Source organism: Mirounga leonina, unplaced genomic scaffold, assembly GCF_011800145.1.
Source record: "Mirounga leonina isolate KUSES-001 unplaced genomic scaffold, KU_Mleo_1.0 Mir_53, whole genome shotgun sequence".
Lineage (NCBI taxonomy): Eukaryota > Metazoa > Chordata > Mammalia > Carnivora > Phocidae > Mirounga > Mirounga leonina.
Window position 1 is genome coordinate 73126814 of NW_023270807.1, and position 26715 is coordinate 73153528.

At 37.6% G+C, this 26715-nt stretch overlaps 2 protein-coding genes and 1 long non-coding RNA gene across 7 annotated transcripts in view; 1 reads left to right on the forward strand and 2 right to left on the reverse strand.

Annotated features, from left to right (window-relative positions):
• The window catches only part of MCM9 (minichromosome maintenance 9 homologous recombination repair factor), a 91581-nt gene extending 88346 nt beyond the window's left edge, over positions 1-3235 (reverse strand). For all 5 annotated transcript variants that reach the window (XM_034990400.1, XM_034990399.1, XM_034990401.1 and 2 more), the window contains exons 1-2: positions 3102-3235; positions 291-601 (exon numbers count right to left, since the gene is read on the reverse strand). In XM_034990400.1, the coding sequence (XP_034846291.1) occupies positions 291-594 (304 nt within the window). In that variant the 5' untranslated portion in view covers positions 595-601; positions 3102-3235. The remainder of the gene's footprint in view (positions 1-290; positions 602-3101) is intronic.
• The window catches only part of LOC118000623, a 61961-nt gene continuing 38471 nt past the window's right edge, over positions 3226-26715 (forward strand). The window contains exon 1 of the long non-coding RNA XR_004676512.1: positions 3226-3442. This is a non-coding gene — a long non-coding RNA (uncharacterized LOC118000623). The remainder of the gene's footprint in view (positions 3443-26715) is intronic.
• FAM184A (family with sequence similarity 184 member A) overlaps positions 18434-26715 on the reverse strand; it is a 112579-nt gene continuing 104297 nt past the window's right edge. The window contains exons 15-18 of the mRNA XM_034990398.1: positions 25889-26006; positions 23568-23672; positions 20742-20944; positions 18434-19190 (exon numbers count right to left, since the gene is read on the reverse strand). Coding sequence (XP_034846289.1) covers positions 19109-19190; positions 20742-20944; positions 23568-23672; positions 25889-26006 — 508 coding nt within the window. The 3' untranslated portion in view covers positions 18434-19108. The remainder of the gene's footprint in view (positions 19191-20741; positions 20945-23567; positions 23673-25888; positions 26007-26715) is intronic.

Genomic DNA, 26715 nt, shown 5'->3' on the forward strand with positions numbered 1-26715 from the left:
TAATTTTATACACACATATCCATGTGTGTGTATGTGCACACTAATATACTGTTGTCTCCATACATTCTCCTTCCCCTCGGTTGGCATGGCTAGTACCCCAGCCTTCCAAATGTCCAGAGGAAACAGTATAAAATTACTATTCTGCTTTAAAAGTGACTATCAACTACACAATAAATATATTTTTAAGTATAAATATCAATTATTTCTTAGTGCTCTGAGTTCAATATGTGTTAGAATTTTTCAAAATGTTCCTAGAGAATAAGTGGCAGTAAAATCCTTAAGTGATTCACCTGATATCCTGGCATGAAGATTCTGCTTCATAGAAGCACCCTCAGGTTGAGAAAGGGATTGGAGAATCGTCAAGGCTGATCTTCGCAGAGCGCTATCAAAAACTGTTAGTACTTCACTTGGAAATGCGTTGAAATATTCCCCAATTTCCATGTTAGTCTCAAAAAGGGTCATGGCATTAACCACAACTGGGTAATGAGCATCTTCGTCACTTTCCTCCAAGATTAGAAGAATATCATTCTTATGGTATTCCGAAACATAGGATTCGAACACTTGACCAACCAGTGTAACTTGATCACTGTTCATCTTCAATCTAGGTGATTAAAGAAAAAGACCATATTATACCTTTGATATTGCGACTTAGACACAAGTTAACAAACAAACAAAAAACTGGTTGTAAATTGTTATGGGCCACACTATCAACTCAAAATAATATCCAAATTAAAATCTTAATAAGATCTGAATTACCTGTTATAGTCACTTAGTAAATGTATTTTTTAAGAAAGTGAAGCTAAACCAAAGCCCAAGAATTCTGTTTGTACTGATCGGTGAAATCCAAAATGGTCCAATGGCTTTCCCGTAGCTTTTCCCAAAACTTCCTCCTCATTAATCCTATGATGCACTGTGAAAAAGGCCCTTCCCTTTTCTTTAACCACATTCCATATGCACGTATGCTCTCAGGTGTAAAATCTTAAACAGCAGTCTTTTGGCTGAAGTTCTTTGCATGTGCTCCAGTTCTAGGTTTTATCCATACAAAGAACATACCCTCCTTTCTCTCTTTCACTCTCTCTCATTACACACACATATTCATGGGTTTTCTGCTACATAAATGCAACATACATGGATAGCCAGTTCTGACTTGAATAGTTAACAGATTTGTTTCAGAAATTTACATTTTGAGGTGAATTTGCTTCTCATTTTCTCTTTCTAAACTAGGAAACCTATTGGCTTCAGCAAAAACAGCTGTCAATAGTGTAAAGAAACTAGATAATTAAGCTGAGGAAAGGAAAATTGGTCTTTAAATGATAAATAACTAGGATTGAAAATAAATATACTATATTACATTACTTCACCTATCTTATTCCCCTGGCAATATATTTTTAAATTTGTATCTACAGATTAAAAGAGCCTACCCCCATTCTATTTTCATGTATACAGACAGATATCTATCATACTCATTCACTATGTTGGGAAATAAAAAGCATAATAAAAGATCCTCAATGCCTCAGAGAACCAAGGAACAGATCAAAATGAAACAGTGCCCTAGTAGTGGTAAAAATGCAATAAGAATGGGAGTACAAAGGAAAAAAGGATTAAATTTAAATGGAGTGACAATCCTAGACATGGCAATGGGCAGTTCCAAATAAACTGTTGAAATCGATCATCTAAGAAACCCTTATTTGGTTTGGTAACAGAGAACTGGAGGACAAATGTGCTTTAATTTGACATTTCATTCACCCACAATTTATTGTATTAGGTTCAACAAATAGATGATAAAAGATGACTTATGAAGTTCACATTTCAGCATCCTAACTATGCGTTACACAGGCTATTTATTAGCAATATTTTGCCTTTTCAGGGAACCTACTATTCTAGAAGGTGTGAAAGGAGTACAGGGGGTATGTGTCATAGGCCAAGAAGTCTCACAACTACAGGGCACCTGGGTGGCTCAGTTGGCTAAGCAACTGCCTTCGGCTCAGGTCATGATCGTGGAGTCCCGGGATCGAGTCCCACATCGGGCTCCCTGCTCGGCAGGGAGTCTGCTTCTCCCTCTGACCCTCCCCCCTCTCATGCTCTCTCTATCTCATTCTCTCTCTCAAATAAATAAATAAAATCTTTAAAAAAAAAAAAAGAAGTCTCACAACTACAGGATACAAGCGTGAGACTGACAGATGGGTATGTGTATATCTAGGAGAATGAGTGAGAGCAAATTATGGCCATTGTATTGATAAGTAATTTGTTTTGATTAGGTAATATAAATTCAGCCAAGTGTAAAGAGTTGCTACAAATTAATCTCTAAGATTCTATAAATACGTATTAAATTTGGAACCACAAGTTTAGCAATATAAAAGCTCCACATAGGGCAGAAAGGGGGTAGCTGCAGAATTCATGGTTCAAACTAAAGTCAGATTAAATTCTGCCTAGTCTTTTTTGAAATGGCATCTTTAAAAAAAAAAACAGCATCCCCTTTCAAAACCTGTGCAAAACTGTTCAACTGTTTCTAAGCAGTTTGTTACCCCTATAAACATGCCCACCCTTATTGTTCTACAACTTTCAAGTTCCCTTTCCTTTTCCTTAGAGTGAAGTCAAAATACAACGATGTGCTACTTCATCCTTTGGACCACGTGAAGCGCCCACGAGAGCCAGGAGGGCTAATAAGGGGCGACTTGCAGCTGGACCACCCGGAATTCCCGCCCGCCCGGCGGCCACGCCACACCCACCGGGAGCCACGCCCCCTCGCCGGTCCCCGCGGCGCCGCGTCCTAAGACCCGCCCCTCTCGCCGACTGCCCGCGTCTTCCAGGCACCTCCTCCCCGTCCGCCCGCTAGCTGCCCGCGGGCGCTCGGCAAACGAGGAGTCGGGTTGTACTCAGGGGGCTGCTTATCACACTTCCGTCTCTGGACGCAGCCCCTGCCCTACGGTACCTCAGCAAGACTCTGACACTACCCGGGCTCGGCAACCGGGCAGCTCGGTCGCCCGACCAACCCCGGAGTTGAATAGTTTGGGAACTAACCAGATGTGGGCGAGACTTAGGACGAACAGGGGGAGAGAAAAAAATAGTAACGGTGAAACGAGGCTGCGGCTGTCACTTACTGGCGGATACGCAGTGTCAGAAGTCATCGGGGACACGCTGCTCCCGAGGCCAAGGGGCGCGGAGAGCTCGGGCCTGGCTGCGGGCGCTCGAGGAGGCCGCTGGGGGCGGGGCGGGGCGCGTGCGCCGGCCGCTCGAGGCGTCGCCGGCCGCGGGGGCGCGCAGGCTGCGGCGGATCCGCCTCGCGCCTGGGCGAAATAGGCGCTGCGCCGGCTCCTCGGCCGGGCCGCGCACCCGACGGACGCCGAGCCGCGCACCACTTCAACTTCGCCGTTCAGGTGGCTCTTCCGGGTGGAGAAGCGGGCGGGCGCGCGCCCCGCCTGGTGCCGCGGGACGCGAGAAGGTGGGGCGGGGAGCGGTGGGAGGGGCTAGGAGGGCCGGGGCAGGCCCCGAGGAGTTCCAGGGCGGGGCCAGGCGGAGCCTCCCGCCCCAGGTGGAAGCAGAGGAGCGGGGGCTGTGCGGTGGCTTGAGTGGCCCGTGTGGTTCGCGCTTTTGGTCTAAGAACGCTGGCAAGCACAAAATCGCGAAGATTTTCTGCTGTTTTCTTCTACACGTTTTAGGATGAAGGTACAGCATTCCCATATAACCCTCCCCTTCATATACCATATTCCCCGCGCACCCACAACCTACACCATTGTCAACATATTCTCACCAGATGGTGCATTTGTTACAATCAGTGAGCATACATTGAAACATCGCCATCACCCAAAGTACATTGTTTACAGTCTTGTTCGCTCTTGGTGTTGTACATTCTATGGGTTTTAACAGATGTAGTATAATAACATGTATCCACTGTCGTTGTATATACAGAATAGTTTCACTGCTCTGAAAGTCTGCTCTCTTCATCCCTCCCTCCCACCTAATCTGTAGCAGCAACTAATCTTTTTACTGTTTCCATAGTTTTTCCTTTTCCAGGATGTCATATATAATTGACTTCAATAACACAGGTTTGAACTGTATGGGTCCACTTATACATGGGTTTTTTTACAGTACTGTAAATGTATTTTCTTTTCCTTATGATTTTTTTTTTAAGATTTAAGTAATCTCTATACCCCACATGGGGCTGGAACTCATGACCCTGAAGTCAAGCATGACACACTCTGCTGACTGAGCCAGCCAGGTGTCCCTCCTTATGATTTTTTAAATTACACTTTCTTTTCTCTAGCTCACTTTACTGTAATAATACAGTATATAATATGTATACAAAATATGTATTAATCAATTGTTTATATTATCGGTAAGGCTTCTTGTCAACAGGCCATTAGTAGTTAACTTTGTGAAGGAGTCAAAAATTACATGTGGATTTTTAATGTGTGAGGGGGTCAACCTCAACCCGTGTTGTTCAAGGGTCACTTGTAGTTGAAATCATACAGTATATAGCTTTTTCAGGTTGTCTTCTTTCACTAGTAATACATGTTTAAGTTTCCTCCATGTCTTTTCATGGCTTGATAGCTCATTTCTTTTTGGTGCTGCATAATAATCCATTATCTGGATATACCACACTTTATTTGTCCACTTACCTACTGAAGGATATCTTGGTTGCTTCCAAGTTTTACCAGTTATGAATAAAGCCAGTATATTTATCCATGTACAGGTTTTTGTGTGGGTATAAGTTTTCAGCTCCTTTGGGTAAATACCAAGGATCATAATTGCTTCTTGAATGAATTATATGGTAAGGTTATGTTTAGTTTTGTAAGGAAACCACCAAAATGTCTTCCAAAGAGATCATACAACTTTGCATTCCTGACAGCAATGAATGAGAGTTCTTGTTGCTCCACGTCCCCTCCAGCATTTGATGTTGTCAGTATTTTGGATTTTGGCCACTCTAATAGGTCTGTAGTGATACCTCATTGTTATGTTAATTTGCAGTTCCCTGATAACCTGTGATGGTGAACATCTTTTCATATGTTTACTTTTCATCTGTATATCTTCTTTGGTGAGGTGTCCAGATCTTTTATCTTTAAATCATGTTGTTTTCTTACTGTCTAGTTTTGATTTGATTCCAGTCTGTGGCTTATCTTCTTTTTTTTTTTTTTTTTAAGATTTTATTTGTTTATTTGACAGAGACACGAGAGAGGGAACACAAGCAGGGGGAGAGGGAGAGGGAGAAGCAGGCTTCCCGCTGAGCAGGGAGCCCGATGCGGGGCTCGATCCCAGGACTCTGGGATCATGACCCCTGCTGAAGGCAGACGCTTAACGACTGAGCCACCCAGGCTTCCCATCTTCTCTTTCTTTTAACATTGTCTCTCACTGAACAGATTTTTAGTTAGTTTTTTTTTTTTTTAAAAGATTTTATTTATTTGACAGAGAGAGACACAGCAAGAGAGGGAACACAAGCAGAGGGAGTGGGAGAGGGAGACGCAGGCTTCCCGTTGAGCAAGGAGCCCGATGTGGGGCTCGATCCCAGGACCCTGGGATCATGACCTGAGCCGAAGGCAGACGCTTAACGACTGAGCCACCCAGGCGCCCCGGTTTTTAGTTTTAATTATATCCAGCTCATTAATTATTTCTTTCATGGATTTTGCTTTTGGTGTTGTATTTGAAAAGTTATCACCATTCCCAAAGTCATCTAGGTTTTCTCTTATGTTTTAGGGCGTTTATAGTTTTGTGTTTTACACTTAGGTCTATGATCTACTCTGAGTTAATTTTTGTGAAGGGTGTTAAGATCTATGTCTAGATTGTGTATGCACACACGCATATGCACATATGTGGTTGTCCAATTGGTCTAGCACTATTTGTTGAAAAGACTATTTTGTTCCATTTGTCAAAGATCTGTATTGCCTTTGATCCCTTGTCAAAGATCAGATAACTATATTTATGTGGTCTATTTGTGGGCTCTCTATTCTGTTCCATTAATCTACTAGTCTGTTCTTTCACTAATACCACACTGTCTTGATTACTGTACTTTTACAGTGAGTCTTGAAGTCAGATAGTGTCAGTCCTCCAAATTTATTCTTCAATATTGAGTTGGCTATTCTCGGTCTTTTGCTTCTCCATATAGACTTTAGAATCCTTTTGTCAACATCCATAAAATAACTTGCTGGGATTTTGATTGTGATGGGATGAAACTATAGATCAAGTGGGAAGAACTAATGTTTTGACAATATTGAGTCTTCATATCTGTGAATATGAAATATCTATCTCTCCACTAATTTAGTTCTTCTTTGATATCTTTCATCAGAGTTTTGTAGTTTTCCTCATATAGATTTTGTAAATAATCTTGTTAGATTTATACCTAAGTATTACTGTGTGTGTGTGTGGAGGGGGTGCTAATGTAAATGGTAATATGTTTTTAATTTCAAATTCCACTTGTTCATTGCTTATATATAAGAAAGCAGTTAACTTCCATATATTTGTATGCTGGAATCTTGCCATAATCACTTATTAGATCCAGAAGTTTTATATGTAGATTCTTTCAGATGTTCTACATAGATGATCATGTCACCTGCAAATAAGTAGTTTTATTTCTTCCTTCCCAATCTCTGTCATTTTTATTTTCTTTTTTTATTGCATTAACTGGGACTTCTAGTATGATGTTAAAAAGCAGGAACGAAAGGGGACACCCTTGCCTTGTTCCTGATCTTAGTGGGAAAGCAAGTTTCTCACTAATAAATATGATGTTAGCTGCCAGAATTTTTGGTAGGTGTTCTTTATCAAGTTGAGGAAGTTCTCCTCTATTTCTAGTTTGCTGGGAGTTTTTATCATGAATGAGTGTTAGATTTGTCAAATACTTTTTCTGCTTCTCTTTATATAATCCCATGATTTTCCTTCATTAGTCTGTTGATATGATGCATTACAGTAACTGATTTTCAAATGTTGAAACAGCCTTGCCTACCTTGGATAAATCCCACTTGGGTGTGGTGCCTAATTCTTTTTATACATTATTGGATTCAATTTGCTAATATTTTGTTGAGGATTTTTGCATCTATGTTCATGAGAGATACTGGTCTCTTTTTCTTGTAGTGTCTCTGTCTGATTTTGGCACTGGAGTAATGCTGGCCTGAAAGACTGAGTTAGGAAATATTCCCTCTGCTTCTGTGTTCTAGAAGAGACCATAGAGAATTGGTATAGTTTCTTTCTTAAATGTTTGGTAGAGGAGCGCCTGGGTGGCTCAGTTGTTAGGCATCTGCCTTCGGCTCAGGTCATGATCCCAGGGTCCTGGGATCGAGTCCCGCATCGGGCTCCCTGCTCCGCGGGAAGCCTGCTTCTCCCTCTCCCGCTCCCCCTGCTTGTGTTCCCTCTCTCTCTGTGTCTCTCTCTGTCAAAAAAATAAATAAAATCTAAAAAAAAAAAAAAAAAAAGAATCAGTGCTATATTTTGTCAAATGCTTTTCCTGCATCTGTTGAGAGGATCTGGTTCTTATCCTTTCTTTTATTAATATGGTGTATCATGTTGATTGATTTGCAAATGTTGAATCACCCCTGCTGCCCAGGAATAAATTCCATTTGATCATGGTGAATAATTCTCAAGTTCCAAAAAATAGAAATGGAAGTAAAATTTCCAAGCTCCTTCTATGAGGGCAACATTACCTTGATTCCAAACCAGACAAAGACCCCACTAAAAAGGAGAATTACAGGCCAATTTTTCCCTGATGAACATGGATGCAGCAATTCTCAACAAGATACTAGAAAATCAAATATCATGTAACTTTTAAGATCTCTCAGCAACATTAAAATATGCAATATAGTATAATTAACTACAGTCACCATGCTGTACATTACATCCCCATGACTTATTTATTTTATAACTGGATGTTCTCACCTTTTGAGTTCCTTCACCCATTTCTCTCCCTCCACACCCCCTTCTCTACCTTTCTGCCTCTTGCAACCACCAGTCTGTTTTCTGTATCTGTGAACTGGGTTTTGTTTTTTGTTTTTGCTATTTTACATTCCATATATAAGTGAGATCATGTGGTATTTGTCTTTCCCTATCCAACTTACTTCACGTAGCATAATGCCTTGGCGGTCCATCCATGTTGTGACAAATGGCAAGATTTCATTCTTTTTTATGGTTGAATAATATTCTGTTGTATAGTGTGTGTGTGTCGTGTGTCTGTACACACAACATTTTCTTTATCCATTCGCCCATGGATGGAGAGTTAGGTTGTTTCCATGTCTTGACTATTGTAAATAATGCTACAATGAACATGGGGGGTGCATATATATTTTTGACTTCGTGTTTTTATTTCTTTTGGATGAATACCTAAGTGGAATTGTTGGATTATATGATAGTCCTATTTTCCATTTTTTTGAGGAACCTGCATACTGTTTCCATAGTGGCTGCGCCAATTTACATTCCTACTAACAGTGCATGAGGATTCCCTTTTCTCCACATTCATGCCAGCACTTTCTATTTGTCTTGTTGATACTAGCCATTCTGACTTGTGTGAGGTGATATCTCCTTGTCGTTTTGATTTGCCTATCCCTGATGATGGGTGTTGTTGAACATCTTTTCCTGTGTCTTGGCCATTTCAATGTCTTTGGAAAAATGTCTATTCAGATTCTCAGCCCGTTTTTCAATCAGATTGTTCACTTTTTTTTTTTTGCTATTGAGTTGTATGAATTCTTTATATATTTTGACTGTTAGCCCCTTATCAACTATATGATTTCCATATATTTTCTCCCATTCAGTAGGTTGCCTTTTTGTTTTGTTGATGGGTTTCCTTTGCTGTGCAGAAGCTTTTTAGTTTGATATAGTCCATTTTTTTTGCTTTTATTGCTTTTTAAAAAAAATGTGATAAAAAATATATATAACATATATATATATAATATATATAACATTTTCTTTTTAATGAGTGCACAATTCATGGTATTAAGTATATTCACAATGTTATGCAACCATCACCACTATTGATCTCTGGAATTTTTTATCTCAAACAGAGTCTGCACCCATTAAACAGTAACTCTCTTTTACCTCCTTCCCTTTATTTCTGGCAACCTCTGATCTTCTTTCTGTCATTATGAATTTGTCTGTTCTAGGTTATTCACATAGGTGGAATCATACAATATTTGTTCTTTTGTCTGGCTTATTTCACCTAGCATGTTTTCAGGGTTCATCTGTGTTGTAGCATATGTCAGATTTTCACTCCTACTTAAGGCTGAATAAGATTCCATTATATGTATGTAGCACATTTTGTTATTGTAAGATAATAGAAAAAAATATATATATATATATTGGTCTCTGCCCCCAATTCCTGGGCACAAAGCTCCTAAAACCCTTGTAATTTCCTAAGTTATAAGAACACTAGTGGCAATCTTATTGGTTGTTGTTTTAAGATTTTATTTATTTATTTGACAGAGAGAGTACAAGCAGGGGGAGTGGCAGGGAGAGGGAGAAACAGGCTCCCACTGAGCAGAGAGCCCAACATGGGGTTCGATCCCAGGACCCTGGGATCATGACCTGAGCCGAAGGCAGACGCCACACAGGCACCCCAAGGGGCAATCTTGTTTTAATATTTGGTTTTTGACCCCATCCCTGACACAGGGCTCCTAAAACTCTTCTAAATTCCTCAGTGATAAGAGCACTAGGAGCATCTTTTGTTCTAGTGAGGTACCTCTAGGAGGGCTCCTGGATAGGGCACTGGTCACCAGAAAGACTAAGCCATGATTAGAGGCTTAGAATTTTCAGCCTTACCTCTATCCTCCAGAGAGGCGAAAGGGGCTGGAAAAGACATTAATAATTGATCATGCCTATTTGAGGAAGCCTCCATAAAATCCCAAAAGTATGGGGTTCAGAGAGCTTCCAGGTTTGCAAACACATCCATACTGGGAGGATGATGCATCCCAACTCCATGAGGACAAAAGCTCCTTCATTCAGGAACATCTGAGATCTTACCTTACACATCTCTTCATCTGGCTGTTTATCTGTTATATCCTTCCATAATCTGGTAGATGTGTTTCCCTGAGTTCAGTTAGCCACTTTGGCAAATTAACTGAACCCAGGGTCATTAGAACCTCCAATCTGTAGTTGGTTGGTCGGAAGCACAGGTGATAACCTGAACGCGGCTTCTGAAATGTGCGTATATGTGGGGGGCAGTGGGTGGGAACAGTCTGTGGGACAAAACCCTGAAGCTCTGGGATCCAGTGCTGTCTCTGGGTAGATAGTATCGGAATTGAGTTAAATCGTAGGACACTCAGCTGGTGTCAGAGACTTGTTGGTTGTTTGGGGGAGAAAACAGCTACACATTTGTTGACCAGAAGTGTCAGAAATAAATGTTTTGTATGAGAACTACAGGAGATACACAGGAGATAGACTGAATTGAGGTATTTCCCTACAACAGAAGGTAAAGACTGGGTTTTTAATTTTATTTATCCATTTATCTGTTCATGGACGTTTCTGTTATTTTCCACCTTGTGGCTATTGTGAATAATGCTGCTGTGACCGTTGGTGTGCAGGTATCTGTCTGAGTTGCTGCTTTCAATTTTGCTTTTGAATATGTACCTACATGTAGAATAGCTGAATCATATGATAGTTCTCTTTAGCTTTTTGAGGAACAGCAAACTATTTTCCACAGTGACTATATCATTTTACATTCATACCAGCAGTGCAAAAGTGTCCCACGTTCTCAACATCCTTGCCAAAACTTAGCCCTCCCACCTTTTTTCTTTTTTTAAATTCCAGTATAGTTAACATACAGTATTATATTAAGGTGTACAATATAGTGTTTCAAGAATTCTATACATTACTCAGTGCCCATCAAGATAAGTGTACTCTTAATCCCCTTCATCTCTTTCCCCCACACCGCTGATGGTAACCATCAGTTCTATATAGTAAAGGGTCTGTTTTTGGTTTGTGTTTTTTTTCCCCTCCTTGTTTGTTTCTTAAATTCCACATATAAGTGAAACAATATGGTATTTGTATTTCTCTAACTGATGTATTTCACTTAGCATTATACTCTTTAGCTCCATCCATGTTGTTGCAAATGGCAAGATTTCATCAGTTTTCATGGCTGAATACTATTCCATTGTACATATATATACCACATCTTCTTTATCCATTCATCTATGGGTGGATATTTGGGCTGTTTCCATAGTTTGTCTATTGCAAATTATGCTGCAATAAACAATGGTGCATGTTTATTAGTGTTTTTGTATTTTTTGGGTAAATATGCAGTAGTGCGATTACTAGGATAGATAGGTTAGTTCTATTTTTAACTTTTTGAAAAACCTCCAAACTGGTTTTCACTGCACCAGTTTGCATTCCCACCAACAGTGCAAGAGGGTCCTTTTTTCTCCACATCCTCCCCAAAGCTTGTTGTTTCTTGTGTTTTTGATTTTAGCCATTCTGACAGGTGTGAGGTGATATCTCATTGTGGTTTTGATTTGTGTTTGCCTGACAATGACTGATGTTGAGCATCTTTTCATGTGTCTGTTGGCTATCTGTGTATCTTCTTTGGAGAAATGTTTGTTCATGTCTTCTGCCCTTTTTAAAATTGGATTATTTGAGGTTTTTTGTATTTAGCTGTATAAGTTATATACACATACACACACAAGTTATACACACACGTATATATTTCTTTATATGTGTGTACACACACACACATTTTTTGGGGGGGGACGCAGAGGGAGAGAGAATCTCAAGCAGGCTTTACACCCAGTGCAGAGCCCAACATGGGGCTCAATCTCACAACCCTGAGATCATGACCTGAGCCGAAATCAAGAGTTTGACCCAACCAACTGAGCCACCCAGGCGCCCCAGTTTTTTATATATTTTGGATACTAACCCTTTATCAGATATGTCATTTTCAGATATCTTCTCCCATTTAGTAGGTTGTCTTTTATTTATTTATTTTTTAAAGGTTTTATTTATTTTTAAAAGGTTTTTATTTATTTATTTATTTCACAGAGAGAGAGAGATAGCGAGAGCAGATACACAAGCAGGGGGAGTGGGAGAGGGAGAAGCAGGCTTCCCGCGGAGCAGGGAGCCCGATGTGGGGCTCGAAATCAGGACCCTGGGATCATGACCTGAGCCGAAGGTAGATGCTTAACCTACTGAGCCACTTGGACACCCCTAGAAGAGATGGCTTTTAAGGATTCTTCTAACTCCAAGATTCTAGGATTCCATGTTGCTTTTTCTATCAAAATAAATGTTTTGCTGAAACTATTTTTCTTCAATTACAGTGTTAACCATTTATATGACTACTTTGACCGTGTGTGTGTGTGAGAGAGAGAGAGAGAGATTGAGAAAGAGAGGGAGAGAAAGGTAGAAAGGCTTTAGTCTCATCCTAGGGTCCTATCACCCCAAAGGCTCCAGAAAGGGAGGGCAAATCCAAACTCTATGTAGGACCTCTTTGGCAGAACATCATGGTGGCATAGATAAAGGCTCTAGGTATAGAATCAACAAGAACATTCTGCAGATATCTCAGTTCAGCTGAGGTTTCCTGAAGCTGCAGTCTTTTTTATTTTTATTGTTTTCCATGGAAAGTATTTATTTTTTAGTGATGTATAGTTGACACACAATGTTGCGTTAATTTCAGGAGTACAACGTAGTGATTCAATAAGTCTGTATGTTATGCTGTGCTCACCACAAGTGTAGCTGCCATCTGTCATACAACACTATTACAGTGCCACTGACTGCATTCCATATCCTGTACCTTTCATCTCCATGACTTATCATTCTACAACCAGAAAACAGTCCCCCCTCCCCTTCACCATTTTGCCCAATTCCCCCCGCCAGACGCATAAGTACAGCCATCTCTGTACTTATGCGTCTGTTTCTGCCTTATGTTTGCTTATTCATTTTGTTAGATTCCACATATAAGTGAAATCATATAATATTTGTCTGACTTATTTCACTTAGCATAATACCCTCTGGGTCCATCCATGTTGTCACAAATGGCAAGATCTCATTCATTTTTATGGCTAAGTAATATTCCATTATTTATATATATATAGTGTGTGTGTGTGTGTGTGTGTGTGTTTATCACATCATCTTTATTTATTCATCTATCCATGGACACTTGGGTTGTTTTCATATCTTGGCCATTGTAAATAATGCTGCATTAAACATAAGAGTGCATGTATCTTTTCGACTTAGTGTTTTTGTTTTCTTTGGATAAATACCCAGTAGTGGAATTACTGGATCACAAGGTAGTTTTTTTTTTTTTTTTTTTTTGAGGATGCTCCCTACTGTTTACATTCATATTTCCACCAGTAGTGCACAAAGGGTCCCTTTTTCTCCACACCCTTGACAACACTTGTTGTTTCTTGTCTTTTTGATACTAGCCATTCTGACTTATGTTAGGTAATGTCTCCTTGTGGTTTGAATTTGCATTTCCCTGATGACTAGCGAAATTGAGCATCTTTTCATGTGTCTGTTAGCTATCTGTATGTCTTCTTTGGGAAAATGTCCACTCAGGTTCTCTACCCATTTTTAATCAGATTATTTGTGGGGTTTTTGGTGTTGAGTTGTCTAAGTTCTTTATATATTTTGGATGTTAACCCTGTATTGGATATATCATTTGTAAATATCTTCTCCCATTCAGGAGATTGCCTTTTGGTTTTGTTGTTTCCTTTGCTGTGCAAAAGCTTGTTTAATCCCAATAGTTTATTTTTGCTTTTGCTCCCTGCCTGAGGAGACCTATCTAGAAAAATGTTTCTAAGGCCACTGTCAAAGAAATTACTGCCTATGTTTTCTGCTAGGAATTTTATGGCTTCAGGTCTTACATTTAGGTCTTAAATGCATTTTGAGTTTATTTTTGTATATGGTGTAAAAAAGTGGCCCAGTTTCATTCTTTTGTATGTATGTAGCTGTCCGGTTTTCCCAGCACCATTTATTGAAGAAGCTATCTTTTCCCCGTTGTATATTCTTGCTTCCTTTGTCAGATTAATTGACCATAGAGCATGGATTTATTTCTGAACTCTCTATTCTGTTCCACTGATGTCCATGGCTGTTTTCGTGCTAGTACTATACTGTTTTGATTACTACAGCTTTGTAGTATATCTTGAAGTGTGGGAGTGTGATACCTCTACCTTTCTTGTTCTTTTTCAGGATTGCTTTGCCTATTTGGGGTCTTTTGTGATTCCATACAAATTTTAGTATTATATGTTTGAGGTCTATGAAAAGTGCTGTTGCTATTTTGATAGGGCTTGCATTAAATCTGTAATTGCTTTTGGTAGTGTAGACATTTAAACAAGATTCTTCTAATTCATGATCATGGAATATCTTTCCATTTATTTGTGTTGTCTTCAATTTCTTTCATCAGTATTTTACAGAGTTGTTTCACCTCTTTGGTTAAGTTTCTTCCTAGGTCTTTTATTCTTTTTTCTTTCTTTTTTTTTTTTTTTAAGATTTTAAGTAATCTGTATACCCACGATGAGGCTCAAACCCACAACCCCAAGATCAAGGGTCACATGCTCTACCAACTGAGCCAGCCAGGCACCCCTATTTTATTCGTCTGGTTGCTATTGTAAATGGGATTTTTACTGTTTCTGTGGGCGCCTGGGTGGCTCAGTTGGTTAAGCAACTGCCTTCGGCTCAGGTCATGATCCTGGAGTCCCTGGATCGGGTCCCGCATTGGGCTCCCTGCTCGGCAGGGAGTCTGCTTCTCCCTCTGACCCTAACCCCTCTCATGTGCTCTCTCTCATTCTCTCTCTCTCAAATACATAAATAAAATCTTAAAAAAAAAAATAGGTGTCTGTTATGTGAAAATCTTTTTTAAAAAAATTCTGTTTCTGCTACTTATAAGTGTGTAGAAACACAACTGATTTCTTTGTATTGATTTTTCTATCCTGCAAATTTGCTGAATTCAATTATTCTAACTTTTTGGGGGGTCTTTAGAATTTTCTATATATAACATCATGTCATGTGCAAATAGTGAATTTTATCTATCAATTTGGATGCCTTTTATTACTTGATTGCTGTGGCTAGGGCTTCTAATACTATATTAGTAAATGTGGCAAAAGTGGACATCCTTGTATGATGAATATGTTAACTGTGGGTTTTTCATATATGGCCTTTATTATGTTGAGGTATGTTCCCTCTAAACCTACTTTCTTGAGGGGTTTTGTCATGAATGGATGTTGTACTTTGTCAAATGCTTTTTCTGCATTTATTTGCTTTGTTAATGCCGTATATCATGTTGATTGATTTGCTAATTTTTTTTTTTTAAAGATTCTACTTATTTATTTGACAGAGAGAACACAACAGGGGGAGCGGCAGGCAGAGGGAGAGGGAGAAGCAGGCTCCCCACTGAGTGGGGAGCCCGACATGGGGCTCGATCCCAGGACCCTGGGATCGTGACCTGAGCCGAAGGCAGACGCTTAATCAACTGAGCCACCCAGGTGCCCCATGATTTGCTAATGTTGAACTACCCTTGCATTCCTGGAATAAATCCCACTTAATCATGGTGTATGATTTTTTTTTTTAACATATTGTTGAATTTGGTTTGCTCAAATTTTGTTGAGGATTTTTGCATCTAAGTTCATCAGGGATATTGGCCTGCATTTTTCTTTTTTTTAGTAGTGTCTTTGTCTGGTTTTGGTATCAGGGTAATGCTGGCTTTGTACAATGTATTTGGAAGCTTTTCTTCTTTTTCTAGTTTTTGTAGTAGGACCAAACATTCTTTAAATGTTTGGTAGAATTCACCTGTGAAGCTGTCTGATCCTGGCCTTTTGTTTGTTGGGAATTTTTTGGTTACTGAGTCAATTTTGTTACTAGTAATTGATCTGTTCCGATTTATTATTTATTCCTGGTTCAGTTTTGAAAGATTGTGTGTTTCCAGGAATTCATTTCTTCTAGCTTGTCCAATTTGTTGGCATAGAATTTTTTACATTATTTGCTTACTACTCTTTGTATTTCTATGGTGTCAGTTCTTTCTCCTTTTTTGTTTCTTATTGGATGTGTTCTTTTTTTCTTGAGGAATCTGGCTAAAGATTTATCAATTTTGTTTTTTTCAGAGAACCAGCTTTTGGTTTCATTGATCTTTTCTGTTGTGGGTATGTGGGAGTGTGTGTGTCTATTTCATTTATTTGTGCTGTGGTTTTTATTATTTCCTTCCTTCTACTAACCTTGGGCTTTTTTTTTTCTTCTTCTTCTTCTTTTTCTAGTTCCTTTAGGTATTAGATTGTTTGAATTATTTTTTTTTCATTTAAGCCTGTATTGCTCTAAATTTCCCTCTTGGAACCACTTTTGCTGCATCCAAGATTTTGGACCATTGTATCTTCATTTGTCCCTATGTATTTTTTGATTTCCTCTTTGGGTTTCTTTGTTGATCCATTGGTTGTTCAGTACCATGTTATTTAGCATCCATGTGTTTGTGGTATTTTTTTTTCTAGTTTTTTTTTTCTTCTTGTGATTGATTTCTAGTTCCATACTGTTGTGGTCAGAAAAGGTGCATGGTATGATTCTACTTTTAAATTTATGTGATTTGTTTTATGGCCTAACATGTGATCTGTCCTGGAGAATGTTCCAAGCACATTTGAAAAGAATGTGTATTCTGATGTTTTTGGATGGAATATTCTGTAAGTATCTGTTAAGTCCATCTTGTCTAATGTGTCATTCAAAGGCACTGTTTCCTTATTGATTTTCTGCCTGATCTATTCATTGATACGAGTGGGGTGTTAAATTCCCCTACTATAATTGTAATACTGTCAATTTCTCCCTTTATGTCTGTTAATGTTTGCTTTATGGTTTAAAGGCTCCAGTGTTGGGTGCATAGATATTTACAGTTATTCTGTGTTTTGTTGGAGTATCATTATGTAATGTCCTTTTTTTATTATCTCTTGTTACAGTCTTTGTTTTAAAGTCTATTGTCTGATCTATGTATTGCTAGCCTGGTCTGTTTTGTGTTGTTGTTTCTTCCATTTGCATGGAATATCTTTTTCCATCCTTTCACTTTCAATGTCTATATGTGTCTTTAGGTCTAAAGTGAGTCTCTTGTAGGCAGCATATAAGTAGGTCTTTTTTTTTTTTTTTTCCAGCCAGTATGGTGATTTAAAAATTTTAAATCTAATCATGCTATTACTTGCTCAAAATTCTAAAGGATCAAGTTGAATTCCTTACTAAGCATTTCAGGCCCTTTGTAGCATAATAGAGCATAGGTTTTAACCTTTACTACTTGTACATTTGTATTCTTCATCTGAGTTGTTAATGAGTTAAAAATGTTAAATTCTAGGGGCACCTGGGTGGCTCAGTCGTTGGGCGTCTGCCTTCGGCTCAGATCATGATCCCGGGGTCCTGGGATCAAGCCCCGCATCGGGCTCCCTGCTCAGCGGGAAGCCTGCTTCTCCCTCTCCCACTCCCCCTACTTGTGTTCCCTCTCTCGCTGTGTCTCTGTCAAATAAATAAATAAATCTTTAAAAAAACATGTTAAATTCTAATAAAAGGCTAGGTGCTCAAGGAATGGTTGCTGTCTCATGCCATATTCTTTAGCCCTACACATTGATCCCATAGGATTGCACTTAATTCTCTGGATGTAGCTGGCCTGTTCTTTCTTGATACTTGTTCCAGTTTGTGCCTCAAACAGCCCTGTCCCTGGTCTGGTTAATTCCTACCCATCTTTCAAAATTATAATTGGGTACCATTTCCATGTCAAGCTTTCCCTGATACCACCTAGGTAGAATTAATCACTTCCTCCTCTCTGTTCTCATTGTACATTCCATAAATCTAGTGTCCCTTCTGATATTGCTCTGATATTGAAAAAGTTTGGTCCTTGACTATTTATTTCAGCAAGTATGTGGTTAGCTCTTGAGGACAGGTGTTCATCATCTCTGTATGTCTGTGTCTAGCATAGTCACCTGCATGAGTACTAATCATCAAATCCTTGGTAAATAATCTCCAAATTATTAGGTAAAATAAAAATCAGGGACAAGAATATGTGCTTATAACTAGATTTGTTTTCTGAAATAAGAATTAACCACTTAGAAAATTCAGTCTCAGTTGAAGGAAAAATTCAGAGCAAGTATTTTATGTAAACTTTTTTTTCCCCCAGGATAACTTAAAAGAACATGCCAACTGTGCAAACGCATATACGGTGGTTTGTTTCTTGAAGATTGTGTGAAGATTAAATAATCTTTCTAATGCCCCTCAGCACAGTGACACATAATAACCACTAAAAAAACCTGGTCTTTATTGTTGGTACAGTCATTCATAGATCAGGTATTTGTATTCATCTTGTTCCCCCAGATTCTTCTAAAATCTACATTGCTTAGTCAACTAAATTTGGCACTCTAGTTATTGAACACTAGTTGAGTTGATATATCAGTAACAAATTTTTTTTCTTTCTAAATTTTAATTTAGATTTAATTAATATATAGTATATTAGTTTCAGAGGTAGAGTTTAGTGATTCATCAGTTGCATATAACACCCTGTGCTCATTACATCAAGTGCCCTCCTTTATACCTCTCACCCACTAACTGTCTCTTTACCAAATAACTTTTGGCCATAAATCCTATTAATCATAGAGACTAACTATATTAGAAGTTCTAGATCCTCAACTATCAGAATAATAAAATACACTATAAATAAGTCAGCAGTACTTTTATAGCTGAAAGTTTATAATTTCCACGAGTGTTTTCATTATAGTCTTATAAATTTAGAGAACACAGTTTACAGTTATACATGGTAATGGAACAAATTAGTAGGTTATAATATATTTATCCTGATTGTGTTATGATTATTAAAGTCAAATAATTTGATATTTTATTATGCAGTAAAACTTGTTAGAAAACACCTTTTCAGTGTCTTATTTAGAATTAAAAAATATTTTAAAAGTCTAACAAGCTTACTAGAAAAAAATGAAAAGCACTGTTTGTTCTAACAAAATTTATTATGCAGTAATTACAAAGGTTAAAGACTCCTCCATCTCAAATAAAAATAACTGTTATAATTACACACATAATATAGTAGAGTGATTCCAATAAATATCACAGGAAATAGTGCATTTTCAAATTGGAGAGACAAATACTTTCTCATTCACAGTGTCTGACATAGGAAAGCCTGTTCACATAATGGTCTGTATAAGGTCATGCTCTTAGTCCACACAGACTAGCTGTTGCCAACACAATTCTTTCAGAATGTGAAGTACCGGGCAAACCACTCCTGGCGCTGGGGATCTGGAGAAGCCACCGGGGAAGCTTCACTCTGAGGAGGACTGAATTCATAAAAAAAGAGAGACATGTAACCCAGCATTAAGCTGTTTTGCAAAATGAAGAGAAAAGCACAAAAAACATCAGTGTAGATGACCACAACTGGTTCCGTGTTAGATGTGGTTTGTAGATCCCTCTACACTAGATTGGTTTCTCCACTCCATGAGAGCATGAGAGTGCATCAGCAGCTCAGATGAAGTCAGTTAAGGAGGAGCCACATCAAAACAATTACAAAAAATTACAAAAAGACAAAAATCAGACCGCTGAGAAAAATGTCACCTTCTTTGAATAAAACAATTCGGGAGGAATTGTCAGAAATGAGAACAAGATAACATTCCTCTTTTTCAGCACCTTTTTACTTAAAATTTCAGAATCTGACACAAGCATTTGATTTTTACACATGTGTCCACATATATAACTAAGTAACTAAGCCATGGCATAGTATTTTCACTACATGTATATTCATTTTAACTTTCATAATTCCATAAACAAATAGTCTAGGGGGAAAGGAGTACAATTAAGAAGCCCATTTCCCCTCCATCTTCAAAGTTATATCATTTATACTTAATTCTAACTAACGATTCTTTGGGCTAATTGAGAAAATAAAAGAATCCCTACCGTCTTTGGGGGAAATTACAAGGCACGCAACAAAGTGTAATGGAAACTCCAGTAGTCAAGTTCCTTGAGCTCATGCACATGCATCTTACTGATACCTGAACATACCCATGCACAAGGGAAAATAAGCAACACAAAATATTTAGCAGGAGGCACATTCAAAAGTGTATGTGACTATTTTTATTCTTGCTACATTCTTCTATTTGAAAGTCATTAACTATGTCATCACTTACCCTAGAAAAAGGTCATCTACCTGTAAGACTATTACTAGTGACACTGCTGAGATTTAGTAGGAATAAGTTAAAAAAATAAATTTAAAGCAGCACAGACTCAGTAACGTAAACCTAAAACAATACTTTCTGATGTTATTTAATGGATAAACAATTGGGTTTCATTTAAATTCTTGTTAATACATTTAATCAAGTCTGAGGTTAACTTCAAATTGGAATATCAGTTGTAAAATTTTTTTTCTAAATTTACTTTTTGCTTCTGTATATCATTAAAGTCCCAAAGCTTACATATTTTTTATTTTGGCAGTAAGCATATATATTTGTAAATAAGCCTGGTAAGCAAGAAAGTGAAAAAGAAAATACAAGAAAAACAAAAAAAAATTTTAAAGTTCTGTAATAAAGATGGATAATTAGTGAAAAATTTGCTACAATACTCAAAATGAAGCAAATATCCATAAATATTAAAATTCTAAGCATACAAATTACATTAGCACCTCTTTCAGCATACAGAAAAATTGGCAAGAAATTAGAAAAAAATCTTAAGAGCCAAAAAGGAGTTCCTTAGAGAAGTGATAAATATATTGTGAAAATCTTTCACAGTAATATTTCTTTTCCTAGGCTGGTCTTAAAGTAGTGAATTTCTGCAATGTAAGAAGGTAAATTTTTCAAGTTAAAAAAGAAAAAAAAAATCACTGGTGAGACGGGGCTCACCTCAAAAATGTCTTGGGCTCTTTAGGTGGCACTGGCTGAGGAAGTGGTTTGCTGCTGTTGAACTCAATATCGTGGACTGGAGAATTAGGAATGGGATCCAGGCGGTTAGGATGTCCATTGCCCACTCCACCAGATTCCAGAGCACTTAGATTGGGAACACTCACAAACCTGTTTGTTGGTGACTTATCATTCTTCTTCTTTTGCTGCATTAAAAATAATACATGTGAGGATAGTCCCTGCATAAGGACAAATGAGAAAATAGGAATAGCAGAAGATACAAATTTGGCATGGGAAGGTTTTGGAAGCTTTATGTTAAATTAGGATGTTAAAATGAACCAGTGTTACCCAAAGTGTGGTCTGGGGATCCTTGGAGGTGTTCTTTATCTACATGGAATCCTTAGGGACACACATGCTGCTGGGCCAGAAAGAATGAGGAAGAAACACGAATTGGTGTTCATGGGGAGGGGAGGAGATGGAAAGAATGTCAAAGGGTAAAGACTACTGGGAGGAAAGGGAGAAGGAGATCTTGCAGATACCACGAGGTTAAACAGATTTGGGCTAAAATTAGGAGAAGAAGGTTATAAAGTTAAACAGTTTTAAAAGGGAGGTCCGTGAACTTTAGCCTTCTGTCAAACGGAGGCAGTCCTTGTCTGGAAAAAAAAAATGGGAATGGAAAAATGCTTGGCAAAGTAGTTTGAAACATATCCCACATTCCTACTTAAGACCTAAAGCTGACTCAAGTAACTGGTTTTAAATTCACTGCACTTTTTGAAGAGAGAAAATTAAATCTGCATAATTAAGTCTCATTTCCCAATTGGTGGTATCAATAATTGGCTCATAATCTTTTAAAAACATTAAAAGGTTATAAAACAAAAGTGATCCATTTATTAAATATTTTAGTTGGTCTTTAAAATTAACAGGAAGAGGAACACCTTCAGATTATCAAAACCTATCAGCTTGCAAATCAATTCTATTTTATTCACACCTCTAGAATCAATGAGCATCATCTTGCTGGAACACAATAAAATTTAACATTTTGCAAGATATTTTTAACACCATCTTTTACAAGTTAAATCTGTGCTAACTGAATTTATGAAATATTTTTCTGCAAAATGATTAAAGTGTTTTTTTAAAAAAAACTAATAGCCTAATTGGCCTTTTTCCTTTATTTACAAAGTAATGATCTTACTATCTAGACCTTGCCCTCCTCTGTCATATTCTGTGAATCATGGAGTCTCTGACAGAGTCTACTCTGCATAACTGAAAAGAGAAAGGAAAAATAATAATGTCTTCTAGAATCACAACTATTAAAGCTGAAATCACTCAAAAGTGCACAAAGATGTATCTTTTGCATTTTCTTATTCTAGTCACCAGAGGGCATAAATAAACCTACTATAGGTTTCTATTTGATGAAATGAAAAGTATCATTGGTAAAGTTCTACAGTAACCATTTTGTACCTAAAAATGTAATTCTAAAAAATATATTAGAAATATTTTCATTTTATTATTTGTTTCAACAAGTCTCATAATCTTGCTTTGTTGTATTTCACCTTAAATTATGAACTTAAAAACTATAACTGTATTAATTAATTCACCAACTATGAGAGCCTTCCACGTGCCAGGTAGTATTTTAGGCTCTGTAGATACAGCTATAGGCATCCCTGCTTTAGTCATTCTGTTTCATAAAACATTTAAGTTCATTCTGTGTTAAAGGCTTAAAGTTTGGGGGCGCCTGGGTGGCTCAGTTGTTAAGCATCTGCCTTCGGCTCAGGTCATGATCCCAGGGTCCTGGGATCGAGCCCCGCATCGGGCTCCCTGCTCCGCGGGAAGCCTACTTCTCCCTCTCTCACTCCTCTTGCTTGTGTTCCCTCTCTCGCTGTGTCTCTCTCTCAAATAAAGAAATAAAATCTTTAAAAAAAAAAAAAAAGGCTTAAAGTTTGAAGCACTTTAACTTGTGAAGGAAAGGTAGAGTCCATGTTCTTAACAGAGAAGTTTTTATGAGCATTCAAAGAAAAAATTTCTGGCTAAGGGCTTAATATAAATTAGGCATAATGGGCAAATTAAATCTGAATCAAAAAATAACTTCCGCACTAGTACTTTAATTTATTTCTACTACTGATTTCTGCCAAAAGCTATGTAATCCCTGTGAAGCCAATATACATAATTAATTCTTCATTATTTGCTTTATTCACTTATTTGTGGCCACTTACAGAAAATGTGATGAAATTTGCAACTGAATACCTACTATACCCAAAGCACTATGAGGGGAGCCATAGGAAGCTGGGGTACAAAGATGTGTAAGACTTGGCCACGTCCATTTCACTTGTCTACAGGCTCTTCTATGCTCCTAAGAGAGTAACAAAGTATCAGAATGGGCCATCTTCAATTTTAAGTGTCAAGAAAGGTCCTAAGACTGAGAGAAGTCAAGCCCTTCTCCAAAGACTGGTAAGCAACAAGGTTCATTAACATGGCAGGCCTCAGGCCTTAAGTTAGGGAGAGCTGTTGGGTATACATGGCTGGGGTACCTTTCAGGACCCCATAGAGGATAGTGAACACCAAGAAAATGATGTTAGTTTTCTTTGGAGGTATGAAAAACAAAATGATAGAAAAAAGGTTTTACAATCATGTCTTAAGGAGTACGAAATCTCAACAAAAATATTAGTCTCATTCTGTGAAAATGTATACATAGATTTCATAGATTTTAATCCTAAATATTAAATTTAAGAAAACAGTATTTGGAAGGTTTATCCTATGCTACTCTAAATATTAAAAATTTTAAGCAAGTTTTAAACTACATCCCTATTTTAGAGTGTTTATAGCACATACCTTAGTCAGTGGATTAACAACACCAACAGTAGGGCTTGAGTTAAACACTTTGTTGAAGTTAGTTTCTCGATTGACTAATTCCAGCTGATAAAACTTATTATCCTCCTACGCAAAAGAATTATAAACATCACTTAGACATTTTCTGTTGAAAATTTAAAACTGTTTAAATGCCATTTCATTCAAAATTTACTATAAAACATGAGTGAGGACTTATATACCTCGTTCATCAAAGATTTCTAGATCTGACTGCCAGTGTCTTAATGACTGCTGGTGGGAAGGTTTTCAAAACTTTTCAAAATCCTATGCTTTGGGGCTCTTCTCTACCGTTTAATAACTTTTTTCTCCAAGACTGGATCGAAATGTTTTATTTGGTCCCATCTCTATTCCAAAGGGCTGACTGTGCAGTTCGAGCAGCTTAACTTACATTCATGGAGTTGTATGCATGGATTTGTTGTTTCTATAAAGGTGACACTGATATATCCTTATTCTTCAGTACTGGTAATACATTTGATCTTGCCTAATCTCCTCTCTGAGACCTCAGTGTTCAGGTGACTTTTGAACAACACAGGTTTGATCTCCATGGGTCCACTTACATGCTGATTTTTTTTTTTTTTTATGAATACAGTACTATAAATGTTATTTTCTCTTCATTATGATTTTCTTAGTAACATTTTTCTCTCCAGCTTATCAGAATACAGTATATAATATACAAAATAGGTGTTAATTGACTTTGTTACCAGTAAGGCTTCCGGACAACGGTAATTTATTAGTAATCCAGTTTTCGGGGAGTCAAGTTATATGCGGATTTTCGACTGTGCAGGGAGTTGGTGCCGCATGCACTATTCAAGGGTCGACTGTATTACAGCAGTGCTAATCACTGACCGAAGAAAAAGTGACCTACGTACAGATAAATCCTTTGCCTTTCACTTCACCACCACCATGTGTCAACTGAACAAACTGTAGGAAGTAAACACATGAGTGTGAAATGCAGGACTGTGCTCTAGTAGAACTAGATTCTTCATCCCCTTCTTAGTTACCACTGTCATTCACACCAATCTCAGCCCATGTGCTTCAGAGTCCGCAGAATTGGTGAGCAGTGGCAAGAGTGTAGAACAACCCTTAGCTGGGTTCCTAGCCTGTCACCAACTAGCTATATTGCTTTGTGTTTGCTTTATTCTTTGAAGTCTAATACCTATCCTGTTGTGAGGATAAAATACAACTATATCTTTAACATCTGTTCGCCAAGAACTGGAAAAGCTACTTCTACCACAGATGAAATAAATATACTTAATCCCTTTGCTAACTTCATGTGTGGAATAGAAGGTAATCAGAGGAATCTATGAGGCCTGTGCGCATGTTCACAATGCCTGGAAAATCTTGCCAATGTCTGCTCCTGGGTTCCATAATGAACCCCAATCTATAACCTTCTACTTTTAGCAGGAACTTGTAGTCCCAGCCAATAGGTTGACTTTCCTAAATGCCAACAAAGAGAGGTTCTTTAAAGAAAAAAGAACTTCAGAAATAAATGCTTCTAGGCTCTCTTTGCATGCTAATTAAATCCATAGTTTTCAGTTGAAGAGATCAATGAACCAATAGAGTGATTAGCATTCTATTTTTAGTTTTTACTCTGAAAGATTTTTTTTTGTGACCATAAACAATTATTTTAATTATTGATCAGGATATATAATTTTGGAAGACTCTAAAATGTTTTATGAATTAAGACATTTGTGTATTATTCTTGAAGAATAATAGCTTTAATGAAGGCAGTTTATTTATTGTTAAAACTGTATTTCCTTCCCTGATGGACTGCTCAGAGACTCTTAACACCTCAGTTTGGACCAAGACTCTTAAGAGAGAGCCTATAACTTTTCTTAGTTAGAACCCTAAGAAAATGGAACCCTTTTCCCATGAGTATCTCTTTGGATTAGGGTAAGTTAACATGACTAACTGGAAGTACACAGTGCAGGCTAATGCATGCATGTGTTGATTCTTCTTTCCTATCCAATTCTAATTCTACATGAACAATACACACCTTCAATAACATATTAACTATATGTTGGCAATGACATTATTAAAAAAAATAAGTACTGAAGACTTCTAAAAAATACTGAAAAGAGGCACAATTCCCTTACCTAATACCAAGTTTAAAAATTTATGTTTCTTATCCTTATTCATGAACATTTTTAATAAACTTTTAATCACAATGCACATATTTTATACTTTCAATTTTCATTTAGCATTACTTAATACTTAACCAACAGACTGTTGATTGGCAAACATGGTAACTAACATGTTTACATTCCTCCCCCCCAAAATCTTACAATTAATTTCTTTATGACTTGGTCTCTTTCTGTAAGCATGGCTTTTAATTCTGTAATCATCTGTATATCTTCTGGTTTTGATTCTCTCATTAGATATTTTTCTTCCATTTCTTCTAGTCTGAAAACAAGAAACCTTTTAGTTCATTGACAGGACTCAGACACATTCTTCTGTAATACCTACATTTTTCAAATTAGTCCAGTTGAACACATACAAAATTTAAAACCAAATTTTTTTCCTTAAAACTTTTCAGCATAATAACATGACTGCCTCAAATAGCTCTAGTGTTATTAAAGGCTCTAAGGGGGTAGATGATGTTATTAAAGACTACAGATTACTTTTGCAAGAATTCACTCCATTGTAAGTCATTCAGCAGTGTGTGGGGATGAGGTGAGGTAAGCTCTGTAGAAGAAATGATATAATGAATAATACTAACCTCTAAATATAGGTCTGATGCTGGAATTGTTGTCTCCCTATCAGAAGAACTTACCAAAAATACACTCCTGTGTGATGACATAAGGCTTGGTAACATACAGAAGAGGGACAAGAAAAGATACAGAGGAAAGGGAAACAAAGGACACATACATGACATCATTCTTTCTTATGGGAAACACAATTTAAAAATTCTGTATTATCAGCTAATACATATACACTGTAAAAAGGCTCATCAGATAAGATAATTAATTTTCTAGGCTTCTTCTGCCCCAAATGAGATGAGAAGGCAATAGGCCTGAATGCCACTGAAGGCTCTAGAATAGAGGCCACCTTTTATGAGCAGAGGCACCATAGACCCTGCAGAGTCTAAAAATATAGGACAGGGCAGAATGAA